This window comes from Hipposideros armiger, unplaced genomic scaffold (genome assembly GCF_001890085.2).
Source record: "Hipposideros armiger isolate ML-2016 unplaced genomic scaffold, ASM189008v1 scaffold_42, whole genome shotgun sequence".
Classification (NCBI taxonomy): Eukaryota; Metazoa; Chordata; class Mammalia; order Chiroptera; family Hipposideridae; genus Hipposideros; species Hipposideros armiger.
Window position 1 is genome coordinate 5,114,581 of NW_017731392.1, and position 20,589 is coordinate 5,135,169.

General features: G+C 35.7%; 1 protein-coding gene across 9 annotated transcripts in view; it reads left to right on the top strand.

Annotated features, from left to right (window-relative positions):
• LCOR (ligand dependent nuclear receptor corepressor) overlaps positions 1-20,589 on the top strand; it is a 144,118-nt gene that overhangs the window by 59,732 nt on the left and 63,797 nt on the right. For 8 of the 9 annotated variants that reach the window (XM_019639040.1, XM_019639045.1, XM_019639041.1 and 5 more), the window contains exons 3-4: positions 9,666-9,731; positions 10,070-10,149. Coding sequence is in view for 4 of the 9 variants with exons in the window: in XM_019639037.1 (XP_019494582.1) it covers positions 9,666-9,731; positions 10,070-10,149 (146 nt within the window). In the remaining 5 variants the exon portion in view is untranslated. Of the gene's footprint in view, positions 1-9,665; positions 9,732-10,067; positions 10,150-20,589 lie in introns of those variants that run through there. The other variant, XM_019639043.1, reaches the window with a different exon arrangement.

The window sequence follows — 20,589 nt, forward strand, 5'->3', positions numbered from 1 at the left end:
TTACTACCTTTCTGATTTTGGTTTCTTAACTTCTTAGAATCTCATTTATGGCATAATGTATGTAAATATAACTATATGAAATAATTTTGGTGATGTTCCAGCTACTCAATACATATTTCTTTTTTCTCCTTAGTGTATTAATGCCACTATTTTTCAGGATTTCATCTTTATTAATTTATTTCTTTGCTGTGGTTACAGCTTTGCACACATACAAAAAATGTGCCCTGTCGTCTCCCTTCATGGGCCATGAATTATATTTTAGTTTTATTTTAGTTTGTAGATACAGGGAACTTGGTTGAGCTGGAACAGAAAACCATCCTTTTTCCATCAGATAGGAATTGCCCTTTTGTTTTATTTATTTTGAGTCTTCAAACATGCCAGACACACAAAATGAGTCATTATAAAATTTCAAACTACTCAGGTAAATATAAAGATACAAGAATTAGGAAGGTTGTGTTTGCATTCATCCAACAAACATTTATTGACTGCAGTTCAAGGAACAGGCTGATGATAAGAAAAAGATGTTAAAATCTAGTGGATAAAATGCCCCAAAATTATAGTTTATAAGTAGTACAACTTCAGCACTGATGAAGATGTTCCTAACTTTGCCTGGGGCTTGTGGAATGAGATAAGGGGATGCCTTAGAATTAACTAGATTGAGGGTTGCAGGAGAACATTCTAGGCAGAGGACATGCTGTGCTTAAAGGCATGGAAGCATTGGCATGTATGTAATGATGGATAAATCAGCCTGGCCAGCGCGTAGTTTATGTAGAGAGCATAGTTTATGGTAGGGGAGACTGAAAAGATAGTGTGGGACTAAACAGACCCTCAGTGATCTTGCATGTCATCCAAGAATTTGAAGCCTTCAGTATTGTCAGAAAAGCCATAAAAAGCATTTCAAACCAAAGGGAAAAAAAAATGGAAGAAATTTGGCAGCAGTGTGAAGGGTGGATTTTGGTGGAGATGGTGGTATAAGGGGATGTTGAAATCATGAGTTAAAAGGTAAAATGTGATGAAGTGAAAAGAGCCTGGGCTTTAGAACCACAGGCCTGGTTTTAAACGCAGGCTTTGCCTCTTTGTAGTTGTATGAAAAATTTGGCCGCTTTGATTTTCAGTTTTCTTATTTCTGCTAGGTAGTAATAATACCTGCTTTACAGTGTTCCTCTGAAGATTTTGTTACAATGTATTAATATAAAGTATCTGATAGAGTGCTTGCCTGATACCAACTAAGGGTTCAATTAGTGATAACTGCTGTTATTATTATCAACATGAATGACATGCACTGTAATTATTAACGTATGAAATGGTGAAGACCTGAATTTAGGGATGGAAAAAAGAATAAATTTGGATGGATCTTTTTGAATTAGAATGAATAGGACTCAGTGACTGGAAGATTGGTGACTGACTTAGGGAAAGGGTGGAATCATGACTAAGATTTGTAACCTGAATGACTTGGGGGGTAGGGGTTAGTGTACCATTTTCTTGTCAAGGAATACAGGAGGAGTCAGTCACTGGTTGAGATGAGGGAAAAGGATTAGAATGATTTTGAGTTGGACTTTTTGAGATATTTGGGATATTGGTGTTGATGTAAGCAGGCAATTAGAAATAAGGTCTGGGGCAAGAGATAAGAGATTCGAGAGTTATTAGTATATGCGTGGTAGCAGAAATGGGTGTAATTCTTAATGGCAGGGCATATATTTTAAACATATCTCCTGTATCCCCACATTGCTGAACCCTGTATAAACACTTGATTTGTTCTTGTTATTAAATGTGAGGTTTTAAAAATATCACTTAGGATGGCTTTGTGTATAGAACGATAATGCATAGTTACTTTGCTATTTAATGTTCACTATATTTAAATTTATAAATTTAAAACCCAGTTCTCCTAAAATACACCTTACTCTAATTTTAACAAACTTGATTTTTTTAGTTTAACTTCTTATAGATTAAAATTTTTGTTTTCTGTTTAAATTCTGATTTAACAAACAAAATCTTTCTAGTTACACTTATAAATATGATTATTCCTAAGTTGTATATGTATTCTAATATAATGTGCAAGCTTAACACATTATGGACTGGTGATGCAGATTTGCGTCTATACATTGAAATGCCCCGTTCTCAATGTGTTAAGATTTCAACCTAAAATCACAAGTCTAAATCAGCTATTCAACTATACATATTAAATTAGAATTTCAAGGCTGACTATCTAATAAGCCACATTTTCTTACATTACAAATATTTACAGAATATGCATAAATTATTTTAACAGCTTTATTGAAATATAATTTACACACTTTACAATTCACCCATTTTAAGTGTTCAGGTCACTGATTTTTATTATATTTACAGAGTTGTGCAACCATCACCAAAATCTAATTTTAGAATATTTCCATCACATCAAAAAGAAATGTATCTACGGGCAGTCATTCCGGTTTTCACTCCCAACCTTGGGAAATCACTAATCTACTTTCTATCTCTATAAATTTGTCTTTTGTCGACATTTCTTATAAATGGAATTCTATAGTATGTGGTCTTTTATTTCTCGCCCTTCTCACTTAGCATAATGTTTTGAAGTTCATTCATATTGTAAATAATATTCCATTATATGGATATGCTGCTACATTTTATTTATCCTAGATTATTTCTTAATGCAAAACAATTAAATATTTTTCTTAAATCATTCTGATGCTTAATTCTTTGTTTAAAAACAAGAAAACCTGGCAATAAGTGAACTAAGCTTCTATCATAAGTTAGAGAAAGAACAACAGAATAAATTAAAAGAAAATAGATAATGAAACTTGGAGTGAAATTAATGAATCAGAACACAGATATCATAGAGAAGATAAAAAAAAGTTGAAAGGGGATTTTCTTGTTAGGAGGGGGGCGGGCCTAAGAAAACAAACCAGGCAAGATTGATAAGATTGACCAAGGGATAAAGAAACCAAATAATATTAGGAAAATGAAGACTATAACTATAGGTAAAGAAGAGATTTAAAAGAAAAAGGATTTATAGCATCTTTATTTACAATAGCCAGAAGGTAGAAGCAACCCATATGTTTATGATGGATGAATGGATAAACAAAATAAGATTTATGCATCAGTGGAATACTATTCATCCTTAAAAAGGAAGGAAATTCTGTCAGATGCTGCAGCATGCATAAGCTTTGAGGACATTATGCTAAGTGAAGTAAGTCAGTCACAAAAGGACGAATACTGTATGACCCTACTTAAAAGATACTTAGTTCAGTAACCTTCATAGAGACATAAAGTAGAATGGTGATTGGCAGGGCTGGGAGTTGGGGGAATAGTTATTATTTAATGAGTAGAGTTTCACTTTTGCAAGATGAAAAAAGTTCTAGAGATGGATGATGGTACAATGTAAATATACTTAATGGTACACTTAAAAATAGCTAAATTGGTAAATTTTTTATTATGTATATTTTACCACAATTTAAAAAAGATAAAGGAAAACATTATCAACAATCATATGCCAGTATTATGAAATTCAAGAAAATAACCAACTCAAGAAGAAATAAAATCTTCAATTGTTCTATAACTATTAAATAGAATCATACAGTATTAAATAAATTTAATAGTTAAAAGTCTTCTCTCAAAGAAAATAACCCCAGATGGTTTTACATGTGAGTTCATCCAAACTTTTAAGGAAGGGAGCCTCCCAATTTTCTGTCACCTCTTCCAGAAAATAGAAAAAGAGGGAATATATCCTAACTCTTCCTGCGAGGCCAGATGCCAAATCCAAATGGAGATATTATAAGAAAAAAATTATGAAATAGATTACCCCTTTAGTAATAGAAAAATTCTTCATTATTTTGTTTTATGCTTTTATCTTTGAATCCTTTGATATTGTTATTGCCACCTATTTTATTGTTCTTTTCTACTTTTTTCCCCTACATTTTTCTCATATCTTTGCTTATTTCTACAATTTAACATATCTGTGTCACTTTGAATGTTTTATAAATGGTACATTGTTCTGCCCTGACAATTTTTTCTCTTTTACCTAGTTAATTCAGTCAGTTAACATGTATTATAACACTTACATGTTTGGGATTATTTCTGAAATTGTTTTTTGTATTTCCTGTTTAGTATGCTTGCTTTTTGTTTAGTTTTTAATTTTATTTACTTTTACAGTTGACCTTTTTTACTGTTATAGGTCCTTCGGTGATTTAGAAATTCTTCAGCTTTACCCATACATTGTAAGCAAATTTATTTTAAGCCTACATTTCCTTATCAACGTAAAAAATTAATGACTTTTTTATATTGCTCCCTTACCCCATACAATTATTTTTTGTAATAATTTGGGATGTTATTCTTAAATCATTAATTTTTTACATTATATTGTGTTCATTATTTAAAGAATTTTTTCGCGTTACAGTAACTGAACCTCTATTAGTAGCAACTATTTACACATAACCAATAGTTTTACTGGTATATTGCTTACCACTATTTTTTATGTAAATAGTATTTTTCCCTTTTAGGGGGCCTTTGTTCTGAGTCATTTTTTATATAGCTGAACTACTTTATGTACTAACTCTCACCCCAGAGTGAAGAGCTGTCCTACTTTCCAAATCAGTGCATATCTGGTAATTTATTTTACCCATCTCTATGAATAATAGATTGGATACAAAAATTTTTTTTTAACCTTCAAAATTTTGTAAACATAGCTCCATTGGCTTATGGCATTTACTTTTACTGGCGAAATGACTGGCAGCCTAAATCTCTTTTAAGTAAAAGTTCCCCTTATTTGGTGCTTTTAAACTTTTATTCTTAAAATTCATTTATTTTACCAGGAGAATTCTGCAAGTGTGTGCTTTTTTTCTCCTGAGTATTCTGCCCCAGTACTTGTCAGAGCCCATTAGATAACAAAGATTCAAGACAGTATTCAACAGTAGGAAGTTATCTTTTTTTCCTTCTCCCACCCGTTTTTTTTAAATTTAATTTTTTTCATTTATGTTCTTTGCTTTTTCTTGTTGTGGAAATCCTTTTTTACAGATATTGAATATCTTGGCCACCTCCTCATCTCTAATCTTTCCGTGATTTGTGGCTTCAGATTTACTGTACATTATGGAGACATTTCTTAAGTTGGTTTTCTAAATCACTAATTGGTTGTATATTTTCCTACTCAATACCTCCATTTGCTTATTTTAACAGTTTTTTCTTTTTTCCCTTCCCCCAAACACATAATCTCTTTTTTTTCTTTTCTTTTTTTTTTTTTTTTCAGAGCAGCTTGCTCTTTTTAAAAATGCTATTCCTCCCCGGTCTCAGTAGAAATGCTATTTATATTTTTTCCTTCAAGTTCCAGCATTTGTTCTTCATTCATTCTTCAGTTTAGGTCATTAGTTGTAATTAAATTATTGTTTCTCTTCAGTATATCTGGTCAGGCTCTTTCATCAGTTCTTGTGCTGGGTTATTCTGAGGGCGATAAATGGGCTCCTCAGAATGCATGCTCAGGGAGAGAGGAAGGACTCTTAATGAATGTAGTTGTCCAGTGGTGGGTGGATTGCCTAAAGTAATTAGAGGAGGGAGGAGCCTGGTGTTTCTTTCATTACCTACAGAAGTTCATGCAGACTTTTTTAGTTGTATGACACACTGAGATAGCTGGAGCATCAATAAATAGTAATTAATTATATTACCTTGGATAGAATATAAAAGATTATATAAAATGGTGCTTTTTAATTACTTTCATTTGGGGGCTCATTTGGAGTTCATTGTGGTGTTGGCAAGTTATACACCCTGAGTTTTAAACAAAGAACTCCAGATAGTGTCAGTGCCCTCTTTGTTTATTTGGACATTAGTTGATAATTGTTACCAGCAAGCACCTGTGAACTGGTATTGTATGAAACACTTATCCTCTGTTGAAGATTGAGCTATCCTGTACCAATCACCAAGTTTTACAAGATACCCAGGGGACCTTGATGTAAAAATTGCTGATTTTCTGATATCCACCTTGTTTTTCTTCAGCAACTCTGTTTCTCAAATGGCTAATATCTGTACTGGTTATCTCAGAGGAGAGTTTCCCAAGACCCATGAACCATTTTTTCATTCCATCCATAATATTTTTCTTTATTTCAAAAGTACAGGCTATATTGCTTACCTTACTTGGTTAAGTAGTTGATATGATCCTATCCTGTTACTTTTTATAACCTGCCTTTCCCCCTTTGGTTAGAAATAGAATGGAAATTCTGATTTATGTTGAAGAGGGAAATACATGAGAAATTTTAATCTGTGTTTTGGTTTTGTGATTAAATCACAAGCTAAAAACCAGGCATGTAGAGCCGTAGTATAAAAGAAACATTGTGGGAAGCAGAAAGACCTTCCTAGCCTTGGAGCATTACAGCTCCAAATGAAGACACAAACATATGAAAAGAAAAAAACAGGGTTTAGATAGCCTATAAGAAATTTTATTTTACAAAATACTTGCATAGACAGTGCTTTGCCCATGACAGAAAACTTGAGGCAGTTGACATTTATTTAAAACTGGGGAGTGATATATGTGAATTCTGAGGATGAGAAAACGGGAAACCAAAGCTCCCTAAGGGCAGGTACTGTGTTCACCACTGCCTACTCAGTGCCTGCCATTGTCCCTGGTAGGTGGCTGGCTCTCAGTTAATGTGTGTTAAATAAGCGAATATGTGTTTGTTGAACACATTGAAGAATGCTTTAAAGAAGATAATTTATTTGGGCAGAGGTGAAATGCAAAGGTTTGAAAAAAATATTAGGAGGTAGGAATGATGACCGAATATATTAGAATACCAACCTGACTGGAGCTGTGAGAATGAGCAGGAAAGCTCTGTGAAATACGGCTGATTATAAGCAGCGTTGATTGCTGGCCTTAGGAATTTGGAATTTGTTTTTTAAACAAAGTAGACTTTTTCTAAACAGATAGATGGTAGCATTATTTTAAAGCAGTGTTTTGGGAATACAGCCTGAAGACACAGTGCAGGTTGCAGTGAGGAAGTCAGGGAGACAAGCTTCAAGAACAGTTGTAATGTTGGATAGGATAGTAAAATTATTAATATTTCTTTCTATGTAATATATTACATAAAAGTGCTTTTTAAGCTCTAGTGATTGAACATAATGACCGGGCTGTCTTTTTTAGTATTTATTTAATTTTCCATGGCATTTGGTTATTGATCTTCATGGCTTTTCTATGAGCTCATGGTACAAATTTTGAATACATTTGTTCTTCCCTTATTTGCCTTTTGTTAATGTCAAGCATAGCATATGAGACATTCCTTGTTGCTATGCAACTGCTAAATTCAATATTTAATATTAATAAAACTGAGTAGTATTAAATTCAGTTAACAGAGGGTGGCTTTACAGTGTCGAATCAATATTTTTTGTATGGTTTAATATATTGTTGCAGATATGAGCAAAAGGAGTGACTTGTTTACAGTTATTATTTTGATTAAAATTAGTTATGGTTGAATCTTTGCATTCATTTATGACCAGATTTTTTCTTGTTTGATTTATTTTGGTCTTTCCCTTTCACTGTTTTTTGACCTGTGATTTGGTTTTTGTTGCCTGTGTGTTATTGATGAAGTTCTTATTCTATTTTCTTAGTCTTTCAGATTCTATTATCCTTTGTAATTTTTAAAATTTTATCTTCCCAAGCTTTTATTTGCTTTTTTCTTTCCTAGTATTATTTCTTTCTGTATTTACATTTTTCCTTTTCAGGAATTTATGCTTGGCATGCAAATTTGGAATTTGTTATAAGGTCTTTAAACCCAGATGAAAGCATACTGGATTTGCTCTTCAGGATAAGAGCCACCTGTAATCTCCTTTAGCTGTTTGCAATGTGTACTTGCTACTTTCAAGATATTGAAATACTTTCATTAGTATTTGTGAAATCAGTTCCTTTTTCGGGGGAGTAGGAGGGCTTTAGAGTTGGAGGCAGCCTATGGGATTTTTTTTTTTTTTAACGCTAGTGTTGAGAATGTCTAGTTTGCAGAGATACATTCAGTATCTAGCAATTCCTTTTCATTCACGCAACCACCACCTCCCCACCCTCAAAACCCCCAGCCCAACCCTATCTCCTCCCTAGTGTGGGGAAGAAAGACCCTTGTAATTTAATGGAAAATGTTTTAATTATAGTAGGTAAATAATAAACAGGCATAGATACCTACCATTTGCTTGAATGGGTAGTTGGATTTTGCTAATGTTTTGGAATAATTTTGATGGGAAGAACTAAGAGAGTTCCTAATATTAAATGGAAAATCTAGAAAATAGCATAGAAATATGGACTCTCTACTGTGTAAATAACACAGACGCCAGAGATTAGTCTATTGAAAATGATGGCCTAATACTAGGGGCAAAGAAATCCCTAAAATTACAATGTTATTCTTATAACCAGGAAAAAATACTGTTTCTAGGGACCCTTTTATCTAACTCCTTACCTTCCAAACCTTTTATGGTGATTGAATTTGTGTTTAGGAAATGCTACCTGTGTGTGGACCTCATGTATCCCCCTGGCAATAGTATTTTAAATTAGCGCTTCCCTCCCTTTTGAAAAGAAGAGTACTTTTTTAACATTAAAAAAAAAATTATAAACCCTTAGGTGATAGTAGGTTGTGTGACAAAATATATAGAGCCCCAGACTACTAGGAAATCAGTAACACTTTATATTTTCTTAATTACAATAACATTTCTGTGCATTTGAAAAGTAGTGTGTATACTTAAAGCAGAAGACATAAAATTCTTGCCAAAAATCATACTTAAAGTGCATATGGATTCATGGACCCCTTGTAACGATTTGAGCTCCCAATGAGGTCCATGACACATAGTTTGGGAATCACTGCTCTAATACGTTATTTCTGTTATATTGTGTATTTCTGTTATATTGTGTAAAGGTATAATCTGATTCCCTTCCTCTTTTTCCTCCTTACTCTATTAATAACCCGTGAAAAACAAGATGGCAAAGATATTTTTTAATAGTTTTTCATTTCATTGATCAGCAATATTTGAGGTAATAGAAAAGGTTTTTTTTCCCCCATTTTCAACTTTATACTGGTAGAAGGTGATGATAGTTTAAACATTTATGTACAGGTATTTTTTTTCTCATTTTTTTTGTACATAAATTAGTGGGTTATTGTGGCAATATGAAGTAATTACAAAGGTGTTTTTCTTTTAAAATACTGTTATGGCTATTTAGTGATATAGATGTTCTCTGAGGATTTTCCTTCTTCAAAAATCTATTAGCTTGAAAAAGTGTATTGTCTCAGTTGATACTCAGAAACTTGCTGTTTAGATTAATCCAGAACGTTGTGGAAATTTTGAAGCAGTTTGACTCTTTTGTCGGGGAAAGTTTCCGTTTAAAAAGGAGTTTGAGAGTTTATGTAAAGAGGTATCTGGGATTTTGTAGGATGTACAAGAACCCGTGAATTTCCATTCCTTCTTGGTTATTTCTAGCATTGTCTGTTTTGTATTGTTCTTGACTGTGCTCTGAATTTGTATTGAATGTCATTGACAAAAGTGCAATGATCTTTTTAGATTTGTCACTGACACTTTCCTCAGCATCCTTTCAATAATAATCTGGGAATCCTTAAGAACTCGAAGAAAACACCATCGTTTTTTCATGTAACTGATTAATACTACGTTACCAAAGGGAATATTATTGTAATAATGGATTTTTTTTTTCATCCTTTCAGGGTTTGAAAGTATTCTTGAAGGGCTGTTTGGACCTGCGTTATTAAAAGATCTCAGTTTATTTAAAGGTATTCAAAATCTTTTTTTGGTATTTCAAAATCATCCTGGTGACATATGATAACCCTGGTGATTTAAGCCTCAGTCTCTTCCTTTTTGTTACAGTTCTTTGTGGGTTAAAGCTATATCCATGTAAGCATTTTTTTGTGTTAGTTGATAATGCAAATGTATATATGAATAAAGTATATTAACTAGTGAGCAGTAATTGTTAAGAATTTTAAAAGAAATAAGTAACCTATCGACTATTTAGTGAGGGGTTTTTATTGTTTAATACTTTTGAAATTGTCATTTGTTTCCTGACAAATTATCTTTTGTGATGATTAATTTGTTATTTTTACTATTTTTGCAGACTGTGAACCTGAAGGCATTTCTGATTGGACTTTTGATGAAAATTGTCTATTCTGTTGCTTGAGAAGAGATAAAGTAAAGGTAACCAAGAAACGCAATGAAACTTGTCTAGTGTGATATTTTATAGTTTTTAATTTTTCAATATTTGATTACTTTGTTAGAGTTGTAGGAAAAGGAAGGTATGAGTCTGTATTTGTTTATAAAGGATTTGATAGTAACTCAGTTTTGCGATTTAGACTGTTTCTACTCTGTTGATTAGCCTATTGAGAAATCTATATCCCAACATTCATTGCTTTACTTATGTAGATCATTAGGCATAATAATTAACTAGGTCTCAAACTGTTGTTTATTTTAAATATGAAATGTATGGTAATTCAAGTAATGGGAGTCATTTGTACAAAAAGAACAGTAACATGGATCTGGATCAAGTAGTTACTAAATCATGATGGACTGCGGTTTATGGTTTAATATAAGATGTTCATAATATTTGAGCATGAATGCTGTTTATATTCAGTTGCAGAAATTGGCTATACCTTTAGGTTTGTCATATTTTATTGCTCTGTGTTAAATATAAATAGAATTGGTTTAGACACATTTCAGTTGAAAACATTTATTAATAATGGTTTACTATCTTATATTTCTTTTTTTAAGATTTTATTGGGGAATTGAGGATGGGAACAGCGCTGTGGAATTGGGGGAAGGGGAACAGACAAGTTGCTGTCCTTTTGTTCTTCAGTCTAATTGTGGAGGACGTTGCTTCACTGGCCCAAGTTGGCACCATTGTTGCGCTCTTCCCGGGCAAGGCAGATCAATCGCCAGCTTCTGGACGGCCGCTCACGCTGGCTGCTGGCTACACACGGTAGCCCATGGCAACCCACTGCAGCAGGGGCTGCAGCCTACGCTGTTGCCGGCGACTCAGGGCAGCCCAGCTCCAGGTTGAGCTGTTGTTCAGCATCTTAGCTGTAGAGGGCAGTGTCACTGGCTCTCATATGTGGGATCCGAGCCGGGGCCCTCTGGCATCCCAAGCCAGTGCTTAACCATCGCGCCACTGGGCCGGCCCTGTCTTATGTTTCTTTTCATGGTACTTCTGTTCCCTGTTTTAAAGTTTTGGAAACATTTTTAATTCCTTCCTCTCCTTTGTACATGAACAACTTTAAATCATTGACCAGGTTCTATCAGTCCTTCACTCATATTGAATTTCATTCTTTTTCTTTCCACAGTCACCACGCTAGTTCTAGTTCACACTGTTGGCATTATTTCTGAACTACTAAAAATAACATAATAATCTCTCAGTTTTATTTGGTCTGTTTCATAGTCTTCTGGATTTATTAGCCTATAATGCTCAGTGCCTCAGTACCCTGTACGTTTCAGTCCATTTTACTTTCTAATGCTGTCCCACTAGTCCATACTTTTTTTTTCCAGCTAAACTGGTCTGATCATTTGTATTAAACAGTATGCTTTTATTACTTGGACTACAGCATTGCATACCCATTATTTTCTGTAACTTAAATTCCCTTGCTCTTACTTTTTTTTTTTTAAGAGATTTTATTGAGGAATTGGGGGAGGGGAATATCAATGGGGAATTGAAGGAAGGGGAACAAACAAGTTGCTGTCGTTTTTGTTCTTCAGTCTAGTTGTGGAGGACGTTGCTTCACTGGCCCATGTTGGTATTATCCTTGTGGTCTTCCCAGGTGAGGCAGATCGGTCGCTGGCCTCTGGACGGCCGTTCACGGCGGCTCTTGGCAGCTCACACCGGCTGCCAGTCTCACGGTGGCTGCCAGCCACACACAGTAGCTTATGGCAGCCCACTGCAGCAGAGGCTGCAGCCTACACCATCGCCGGCGACTCACGGCAGCCCAGCTCCAGGTTGAGCTATAGTTCACCATCTTAGCTGTAGAGGGCAATGTCACTGGCCCTCCTGTGGGATCCGAACCGGAGCCCTGCTGCTCAGAGCTGGCGTCCCAAACCAGCTCTTAACCACGTGCCACTCGGCCAACCCCCTTGCTCTTATTCTTAGTTCAAGCCCCTCCTTTCCTATAAATGGTATACCTCTGCTCTTACTGCCGTTTCAACCCTTCATACTTTGTAGTAAATATTATCTATACCAATTATTGTCAGTTAATAGTTTACCTTATTTTGTTCATCCATTTCTACATTTGAATCTTGTATTCCTGTCAACCACGGAAGACTGTGAACCATGTTGTATGCTTCTTTGTACCCTTGCATGTAGCTACTGTATCACTATTTACTATTGTTGGTAAGTTGCTTTAATTTCTTAAAGCCAGTTTAAGAACTTCTTAATGTTCTCTTTTTTTTAAGATTTTATTGGGGAATTGGGGGAGGTAACAGCATTGGGGAATAGACAAGTTGCTGTCATTTTGTTCTTCAGTCTAGTTGTGGAGGATGTCGCTTCACTTGCCCATGTTGGTATTGTGATTGTTTCACTCTTCCCTGCTGAGGCAGATCGGTTGCCAGCCATTGGATTGCTGCTTCACAGCAGCTCACGCCGGCTGCCAGCCACTCACGGTAGCTTACGGCAGCCCACTGCAGCCCCATTGCAGCCTACACCGTCGCCAGCAACTCACAGCAGTCCAGCTCCAGGTTGAGCTGTTGTTTACCATCTTAGCTGTAGAGGGCGCAGCATCACTGGCCCATGTGGGATCTGAACCAGCGACCCTGCTTCTCAGAACTCATGCTCCCAAGCCAACTCTTAACCAACGAGCCACTCGGCCGGCCCTTAATGTTCTTTTTCTGTGGCATCTTTTTCTTGCTTACTACATGAAAAGTCATTGCTGTGACTATACAAAGTGATCTGTTTCCATCAAATTAATGAGGAAAATGTTTTTGAAATTTAATGCAATTTGAAAAAGAGAGACCAGAAAATTAAGCAACCACCAATGCAGTTAAAGTTCATCATTTTAAACCGTGTGTGTGTGTGTGTGTGTGTGTGTGTGTGTGTGTGTGTGTGTGTTGGCGTTGGCATTGGCATTGGCATTTTGTGACTATTTATTGAGCAAGTCATTTAATAAGTGTTTTGGTAAAATAGAGGGAATGACTACTATTAATGACCTTTTTCAGAGTAGGATCTAAAGAAAAGCCCTTTTGTGTTCAATAATTGAATACAGTATATTCTTATAATATGATTGAGTTTTCCATTGCTGTAAGGGGCTAAAATATTGTATGAATATTTTTAGAAGAAAATACAGAAATAGCAAGGCATAGAATCATGTCGCATTTAAAACAGCTGTTCTCACTGTAGTTATAATTTTTAGTTGGTTTTCTAATTAGAAAGAATATTTCCATTTGACAGCACAGCTTTGGGAAAGCTGTTTTTCTCCATTAGACACTTAACTACTTATATTTGGCATTTAATTTTTTTCAGATACAGCCATAACATCTATAATGGAAAATAGGGAAAGAGAAAGTCTAGAAAATGTAAATTGTCAAGTATATATTTTCAGTTGTCTTAGATTTAAAGTGATTGTGCTGGAACTCTTTGCAGGCACTTGAAGCATCTCAATTGAGAAGGACTAGACTCTGGAAATTAAATATATCCACTGGGTTGAAGCTTGCATTCTTAAGACTGGCTTAAGATTCCAAAAAAGGAGTATGGTAACAGCCAATAGGTGGCAGCAGAGCATGATGGAATCTTGAGCTTGAGGTTGACATGGTGAGAAACCTTGATAATGTTTGGAAAAGCTGTTACAAATTTTGGTCTGATGTTTGGGGAGGAGATGGAGGTTATGCATGTTTTTTAGTTAATTGGATTTTCATTGCACATGGAAACTGTTAAAATGGATAAAATAAATACATTTATATTTACTTTTTAAAAATATGTAAGTGAAAAATATAAAATAGCCTCTTTGGAAGATAAAACAGGGATTCACCTATTTCGCATCTTGCATCCTGCACACATGGGCATGGGGCTAAAGGTCTCCAGCCTCAGGGCTCTTCGGGCCAATACAAATACACCGCTTTTATTTCTCCACATACCCAGAAGTAGCATTGTTCTCTCCAGTCTGAGCCTCATTCCTCAGAACTTGCTCAAGCCAGATTACCCATGCCTGCAAGCTGCTATTACCAAGAGTCCTGCCCATGGGCAATAAAACAGATGCTCTGCCTTCACACACCCTATACGCATATGACCCCAGGAAGATAAGATTATTATGCTGAAGACAGATCATCAGGTCACTTCCCAAGCAGGTTGAGGGAAAGAATGTAGCTACAGAGGTAGAAAACCTCCAGTCTCTTTTGGGGGCGGGTGAGGGCCCATGCCCACCTCCATCAGCCCCGAGATTTCTCCTGATGGCCCCCATGGGACTGTGCCTGGCTTAGGTTGTTCCTTCCTCAAGGAATCTGACCCGTCATTGACTAACCAGCCATCCTTTGGGGCCAAACAGGGAGACGCAAGGTGTATGAGCAGTGTCCTCAAAAGGGTCAGTTTAGGGTTTAAGCGTGGGGGGGAGGGGGGATGGGGACTACAGACGGCTGGACATCTGGACAGCTGCGTGGCAACAAACCTAGAGATTAGATTAGTAAAGCACTTGTTGATTTACACTTGAGGATCCTATAGCAGTTAGAAAATACAGTTGACCCTTGAACAACACAGGTTTTCACTTCAAGCTTCTGCTTACACACGGATTTTTTTTTTTCAATGAATACTTACTTGTACTGTTTTCAGTCTGTGGTTGGGAGTCTGCTGACTTGTTTGCATCAATCTGTGCCATTTTATATAGGGGGTTTGAGCATCTTCAGATTTTGGTATCTGCAGAGGTTCCTGGAACCAACCCCTGCGGATACCAAGGGACAATTTAAGTTTTGGGGTAGTCAAAAGTTGTGCGGATTTTTGACTGGATAGGAGGTTGGCGCCCCTAACCCTTGTGTTAGTCAAGGATCAACTGTATAACTTGTAAGGGAAAGTCAGCTAACATTTTATGAGATTCTAGTATGTGCTAGCTACTTTTGTTTGTTCCCATTTAATCCTCGCAACCTTATGAAGTTGGTTAGAGGCATCCAGTTTTACAAATAAAGAAATGAGAGAAAGGCCAGAGAGACTAAGTTAAGGGTAAAGTCAAATAACGGATTTGATCCACATTTTCAGAATTACATGCTTTTTGATAACAAGACTAAGTACCAGGAACACCAAGTGGAGAGCAGAAATTAAGCAAGATTTGGAATCAGTATGAAAGAGGGAGAAAATAAGAATGTAAAAATGGTCGTGAGTGTATTCGAAATAGACAATCTCAACTGTGCTAGGAATCTCTTAGTGAATGACTGCCTGCCTGGCTTGCTTGCTTTCTTTTTCCCTCCCTCCCTCTTTCCCTCCCTCATTTGTTGTGCACATAATAGGCACCCTGTAAAATTTTTACTAAATGAGTGACTATGAGTAAGAAGACAGGAGACGTAATAAACCTGGAGAATTATATTAATAGCTAACAGTTTTGAGTGCTTACATGTGCCAAGCATATGTACACAGTTCTCTGTGTATTATTCACTTATGGGGCTTTTATACTTTTTTTAGCTTTTTAAAAACTAATGTTAGACTTATAAAACAGTTGCAAAAATAATTCCTTTTACCCAGATTCCACAAATGTGAACATTTTATGTAACCACAGTATAATTATAAAAATCAGGAAATTAGCATTAATAAATACAATGCTATTATCTAATCTGCAAACTTTTCAACATTTGCCAGTTATTCCAGTAATGCAATTTTTCTGCTCTAGGATCCAATATCACACTTTGTATTTAGCCTGGAATAGTTTTGTTTTTCTTTGCCTTTCATAATGTTGACACTTGTGAAGAATACTGGCAAATTTTTGTAGAATGCCACTTAATTTAGTTTGTCTGATGGTTCCTTGTGATTGGATTCAAGTTATGCATTTTTGGAAAGAATTCCACAGAACCGATGTGTGTCATCCTTCATGCACCATATCGGGAAGCACATGGTGTGCTTACTTTGAGCACTTAGTTCTAAGGAGGTGCCTGCCAGTTTGCTCTGCTGTAAGACTTCTGTTGTTTCCCTTTTTACTTACTAGCTATCTTGTAGAGAGGTACTTTTGAGATTTTGTAAATATCTTTTTATCATGCCACTGTCATTATACACTGATTTTAGCATCCATTGATAAATCTTGCTTGAAAAAATTACTGTGGTGTTTACCAAATGATGATTTTCTGTTTCCATTATTTCTTCTACCTCTATTAATTGGAATTCTGCTGTAAGGAAGAGCTTTCCCTTCTCTTCCACTTACGTATTTATTTGTTTACCTATCAATATAGACTCATGGATTCTTATTTCATTATATGCTATAATTCATTACAATCATTGTTTATTTCATAGTTCAGATTGTCCTAGATTTGGCCATTGAGAGCCCTTTCAAGTTGGCTCCTCATCTTATTTGACGTTTCTGTCATTATTATTATTTTTTTTTAGCACTTGTTTATTTTCTGGCACCAAAAAATGTTCCAGGCTTATTTTTGCTTTCACTTTCCCAACCCTGGATTTCTCCAAGGATCCCCCTGGCGCCTTTATTTGGAGAATTGTGTAAGAAAACAAGGTCTGGGCACCAGGTGCAGTCATTGGTACTAGAGTGTCACTGCCTCTAAGCCTCCTCAGTTGTCTTGAGCTAGGAGATATTCTTTGTATGTATGTTTACTTAAATACACATACGTATACATCTGTATTTCTTTCTGTGTCTATTAAAAACCATCTCATGAGGCTTTTATTAATTCCAGGATTGTGCTGATAGTATAAAGAGCTGATCCTAGTAGTAGGGAGAGGGTGTTGGAAAGATGGGAAGAAAAAAATTATTTTCAGTATTTAACATCCCCAAAATGGACTAATTTTAAGTGATGAATCGATCTATGGAATGGCTGTACTTGTGTATGGCTGAGATAGAGACAGCTGTTGTAAAGAGCATGGATATTTTAGTAATTAATAATTAAAGATGATGGGAGATAGGATGTTATACCAAAATATAAAGTGTTTATGCTCTTAAGAAGTTTATTATAAGACTGTTAATAAGTTTTGTATTTGACCAGTATGTTAGGAGAAGTTAGGACTTGAGCTGAACTTTTGAAGAATACATAAGTGTGCATAGACAGAGATGAGAGGCACATTCTGGGTGGAGCAGAGCATTTACAATACTTTTGGAAGTAGCCAGTGATTAAAACTGCAGCCAGATTATAGATATTCTTCAATGCCCAGCTAGCTCAGGAATCATGTAACTAGATCCTTTTCATGTTTATCATTAGTCAATCATGTTGTGTTTACTTTGAATATTTCATAATTTCTATTTTGTGATTATATGTTAATTAGAAGTTTAGATAATATCCATTTAACAATTTAATTTGCTGTTTTTGCACATTAAGAGATTATAGTAAGAGCAGATGCTAAATCTAGTTAATATTTCCTCATTGTATTCTACAGCATGTATTTATGTTGAATATATTACCGTATTTGCCGGCGTATAAGACGACTGGGCGTATAAGACGACTCCCTAACATTTCCACTCAAAATACAGAGTTTGTTATATACTCGCCGTATAAGACTACCCCCTCTTCCGACCATACACCCAGTATAGTATCACGATTCGCGATTTTGCGCTATCATACTGGGTGTATGGTCGGCTGTGTGCGATTTTGCGAGTGTGGTAAAATCGCATAACAGCAAAATCGCATAACAGCCGAGCATACACCCAGCAGCGCTGCTGATGCCTGAACGGTATGTGGAATGAAGTGGGCGGGCATCGGGAGGCCACTATGGCACGGGGCAAGCACTATGGGCAGTCTATCTGAAGTGTACCTGGCGTATAAGACGACCCCCCACTTGGAGGAGGCATATTTTTCAGGGCCAAAAAATCGTCTTATACGCCGGCAAATACGGTAGTTTGGACATATTCAGTGCTGCTTGATATGACTTGTCTGTCATCTTGTCCCAGAGTACTACAAATCAGTGAGTATTCACAGTACCTACTATATAAAAGGAACTGTGGAAGAAAAAATATCAATGTAGTTCCTGTCTGTTGGGAATGAGAAAGAAGAAACAAATATGCGATGTTTAAAGGTTATTTATGACATTTAAATAGACACAAGGCAGAGTTAAACAGATACCACAAGTTAGTCCATGATTAATTTTAATTAATTGCTCACTTAATTGTACAAATCTAAATTGTAAGACTTAATGTTATTGTATTTCCAGAGGCCTTTTTATATAGATTATTTTAAAAGACTGTGAAAAATCACTTGACACAGTGAACCAGTGCTTAGTCCAAGATCCCATTAAATATGAATTTTGGGTGTGTTTGTTTGTTTTACTCCCAATCTGTGGGTTTCTCCCCAAAACAGACTTGGATAAACTATTAATTGATTACTCTGCTTTCAATTTTATGTGATCAGAGTTACCCATAGATGAATCATTTGACAAATTTATTAAATATCTGATTCTGTGGTAGGTGACAGTATATCAGAGAAGTAAAAGACCAGTCCCTCCTTGCTTATGGAATATTGGTGAAACCATGGGTGGTTAATGTAATTAAAGGAGTTTTAAATTAGAGAGTTTTAAATCATCCAGCCTACATGTCCGGAACCAAATCTCTGTAGGTTAGGAAACATTGAGAGTAAAATTCCCTCCCTTATTTTCATACATATTATTTTAAAAAGTAGTTGATAATACAAGAAAATATAACTACTGTAGCAGTTGAGAGGTACAGTAGATGACAATGGAGTTGCTTAATCAAGGAGATGGAACTCAACCTCTGAACCTTAAAATGGTCTGTGTTTTAGAAAGATTGATTTGGTACTCGTTTTAGGAGGTAATGGAGAGAAATTTATAGTGAGAAAATTATAGGAGATTTTTGTAATCCAAAAAACGAGCCTGAACTAGGATCATGGTTGTGAAGATACATAAGTAATGGATATACTTAGAGAATCTGGGATAAAAATTTATCAAAACTTAGTGATTACGTTAATATATAAATAACAGAGGGAAGTGATACTGATGTTAGGCTTTCCAAGCCAAAATGACTTAGGATAGTGAATTAGTAGACGTTAAGTGAGAAGGGGAAAGGTTCAGTGGCCAAATTTTAGGGTGAGGATAATGAGGTTATTAGCTAGAAGCAGTTTGTGGTGGAAGTTAACATTTTATTGGAAGTGTCCAGTAAACAGGATTGTGGAAATTGAATTGAAATAATTCGGAGCTGAATACATTTTTGGAGGGTTCCTGAATACATATGGTGATTGGAATATTTGAGCAGATGAAGTCTTGGTGAGTGGCAAAGTACAGAATGCTGAGAGTTGAAGGAGATCTTCATTTTAGGAAGTAGGAAGAAGAATCAGATTGGATGAAAGATAGAATCATAGAATAAATGAGTTGCCCATCTTGGATCCCATTCTCTGTGATGAGTAGGAGAATAGGTTGTCGTGTTTGTTGCAGTAATATGGACTCCTGTGCCATTTCCCAAAATGGGCCCTAAATGGGTTGAGCAACTACCCCAAACATACTAGTGGCAGGCTTTGCTAGAATGGCTTCTCAACAATATTATGGGAGCCACACTCTGTCAGACAGGGTTAATGAATAAGTGGGTGTTGTGGGAGTTAAGAAATGGATATTGACGACTAGATGGGAAGTTGTCAGTGAAAGGAATGATGAAGAAAACAAGACCATAGAAAGATTGGGCACTTGGTTTGAGGAAAGATTTTTGGTGGAGTAGGGGGCAAAATTATATAATATTTATACTCTTGGAAGAAAAGAATCTGGATGAGAAGAAATTAAAGTTATTAAAAGGAGGGAACAGTTGAAGAAGGTAAGATTATAAGAGAACCAATAAGAAATTAGTTACTAAACAGTGATGGGAGATTCCTATTGATATTAGAATATAGTCGGGGATTATAGGAGTCAACAGTTGGCAGGAATTAAATGAGGCAAGAATGCCTAAGTGTGAGAACCCTGGCTAACTAACTTGCTCACACTTGCAAAGAACAGTGAGGAACTCTTGGATACAAAGATGGTATTTAAAAAAATAATAAGGGGGAATAGGTTATAGTAACTGTACTCCTCTCAGTTGAATGATGCCTGGAGTTTTCTAGTATACCAGCAACAAAAAGATAGTTTCAAGAAAATTAATAAGATGGACTTGTCCAGCAGTACATTTTTTGGTTATTATTATTTTTTTTAATTGAGATATAATTGACATACCACCTTAGTTTCAGGTGTACAATGTAATGATTCAATATTTGTATGTATTGCAAAATAATATCCACAATAAGTCTAGTTAACATCCATCACCACACATGGTTATAGAATTTTTTCCTTGTGATGAGAACTTTTAAGATTTATTCTCTTAGTACCTTTTAAATGTACAATACAGTATTAACTATAGCCGCCATGATGTACATTACATCCCCAGGACTTACCGTATTTGCTGGCGTATAAGACGACTGGGCGTATAAGACGACCCCCTAACATTTCCACTCAAAATACAGAGTTTGTTATATACTCGCCGTATAAGACTACCCCCTCTT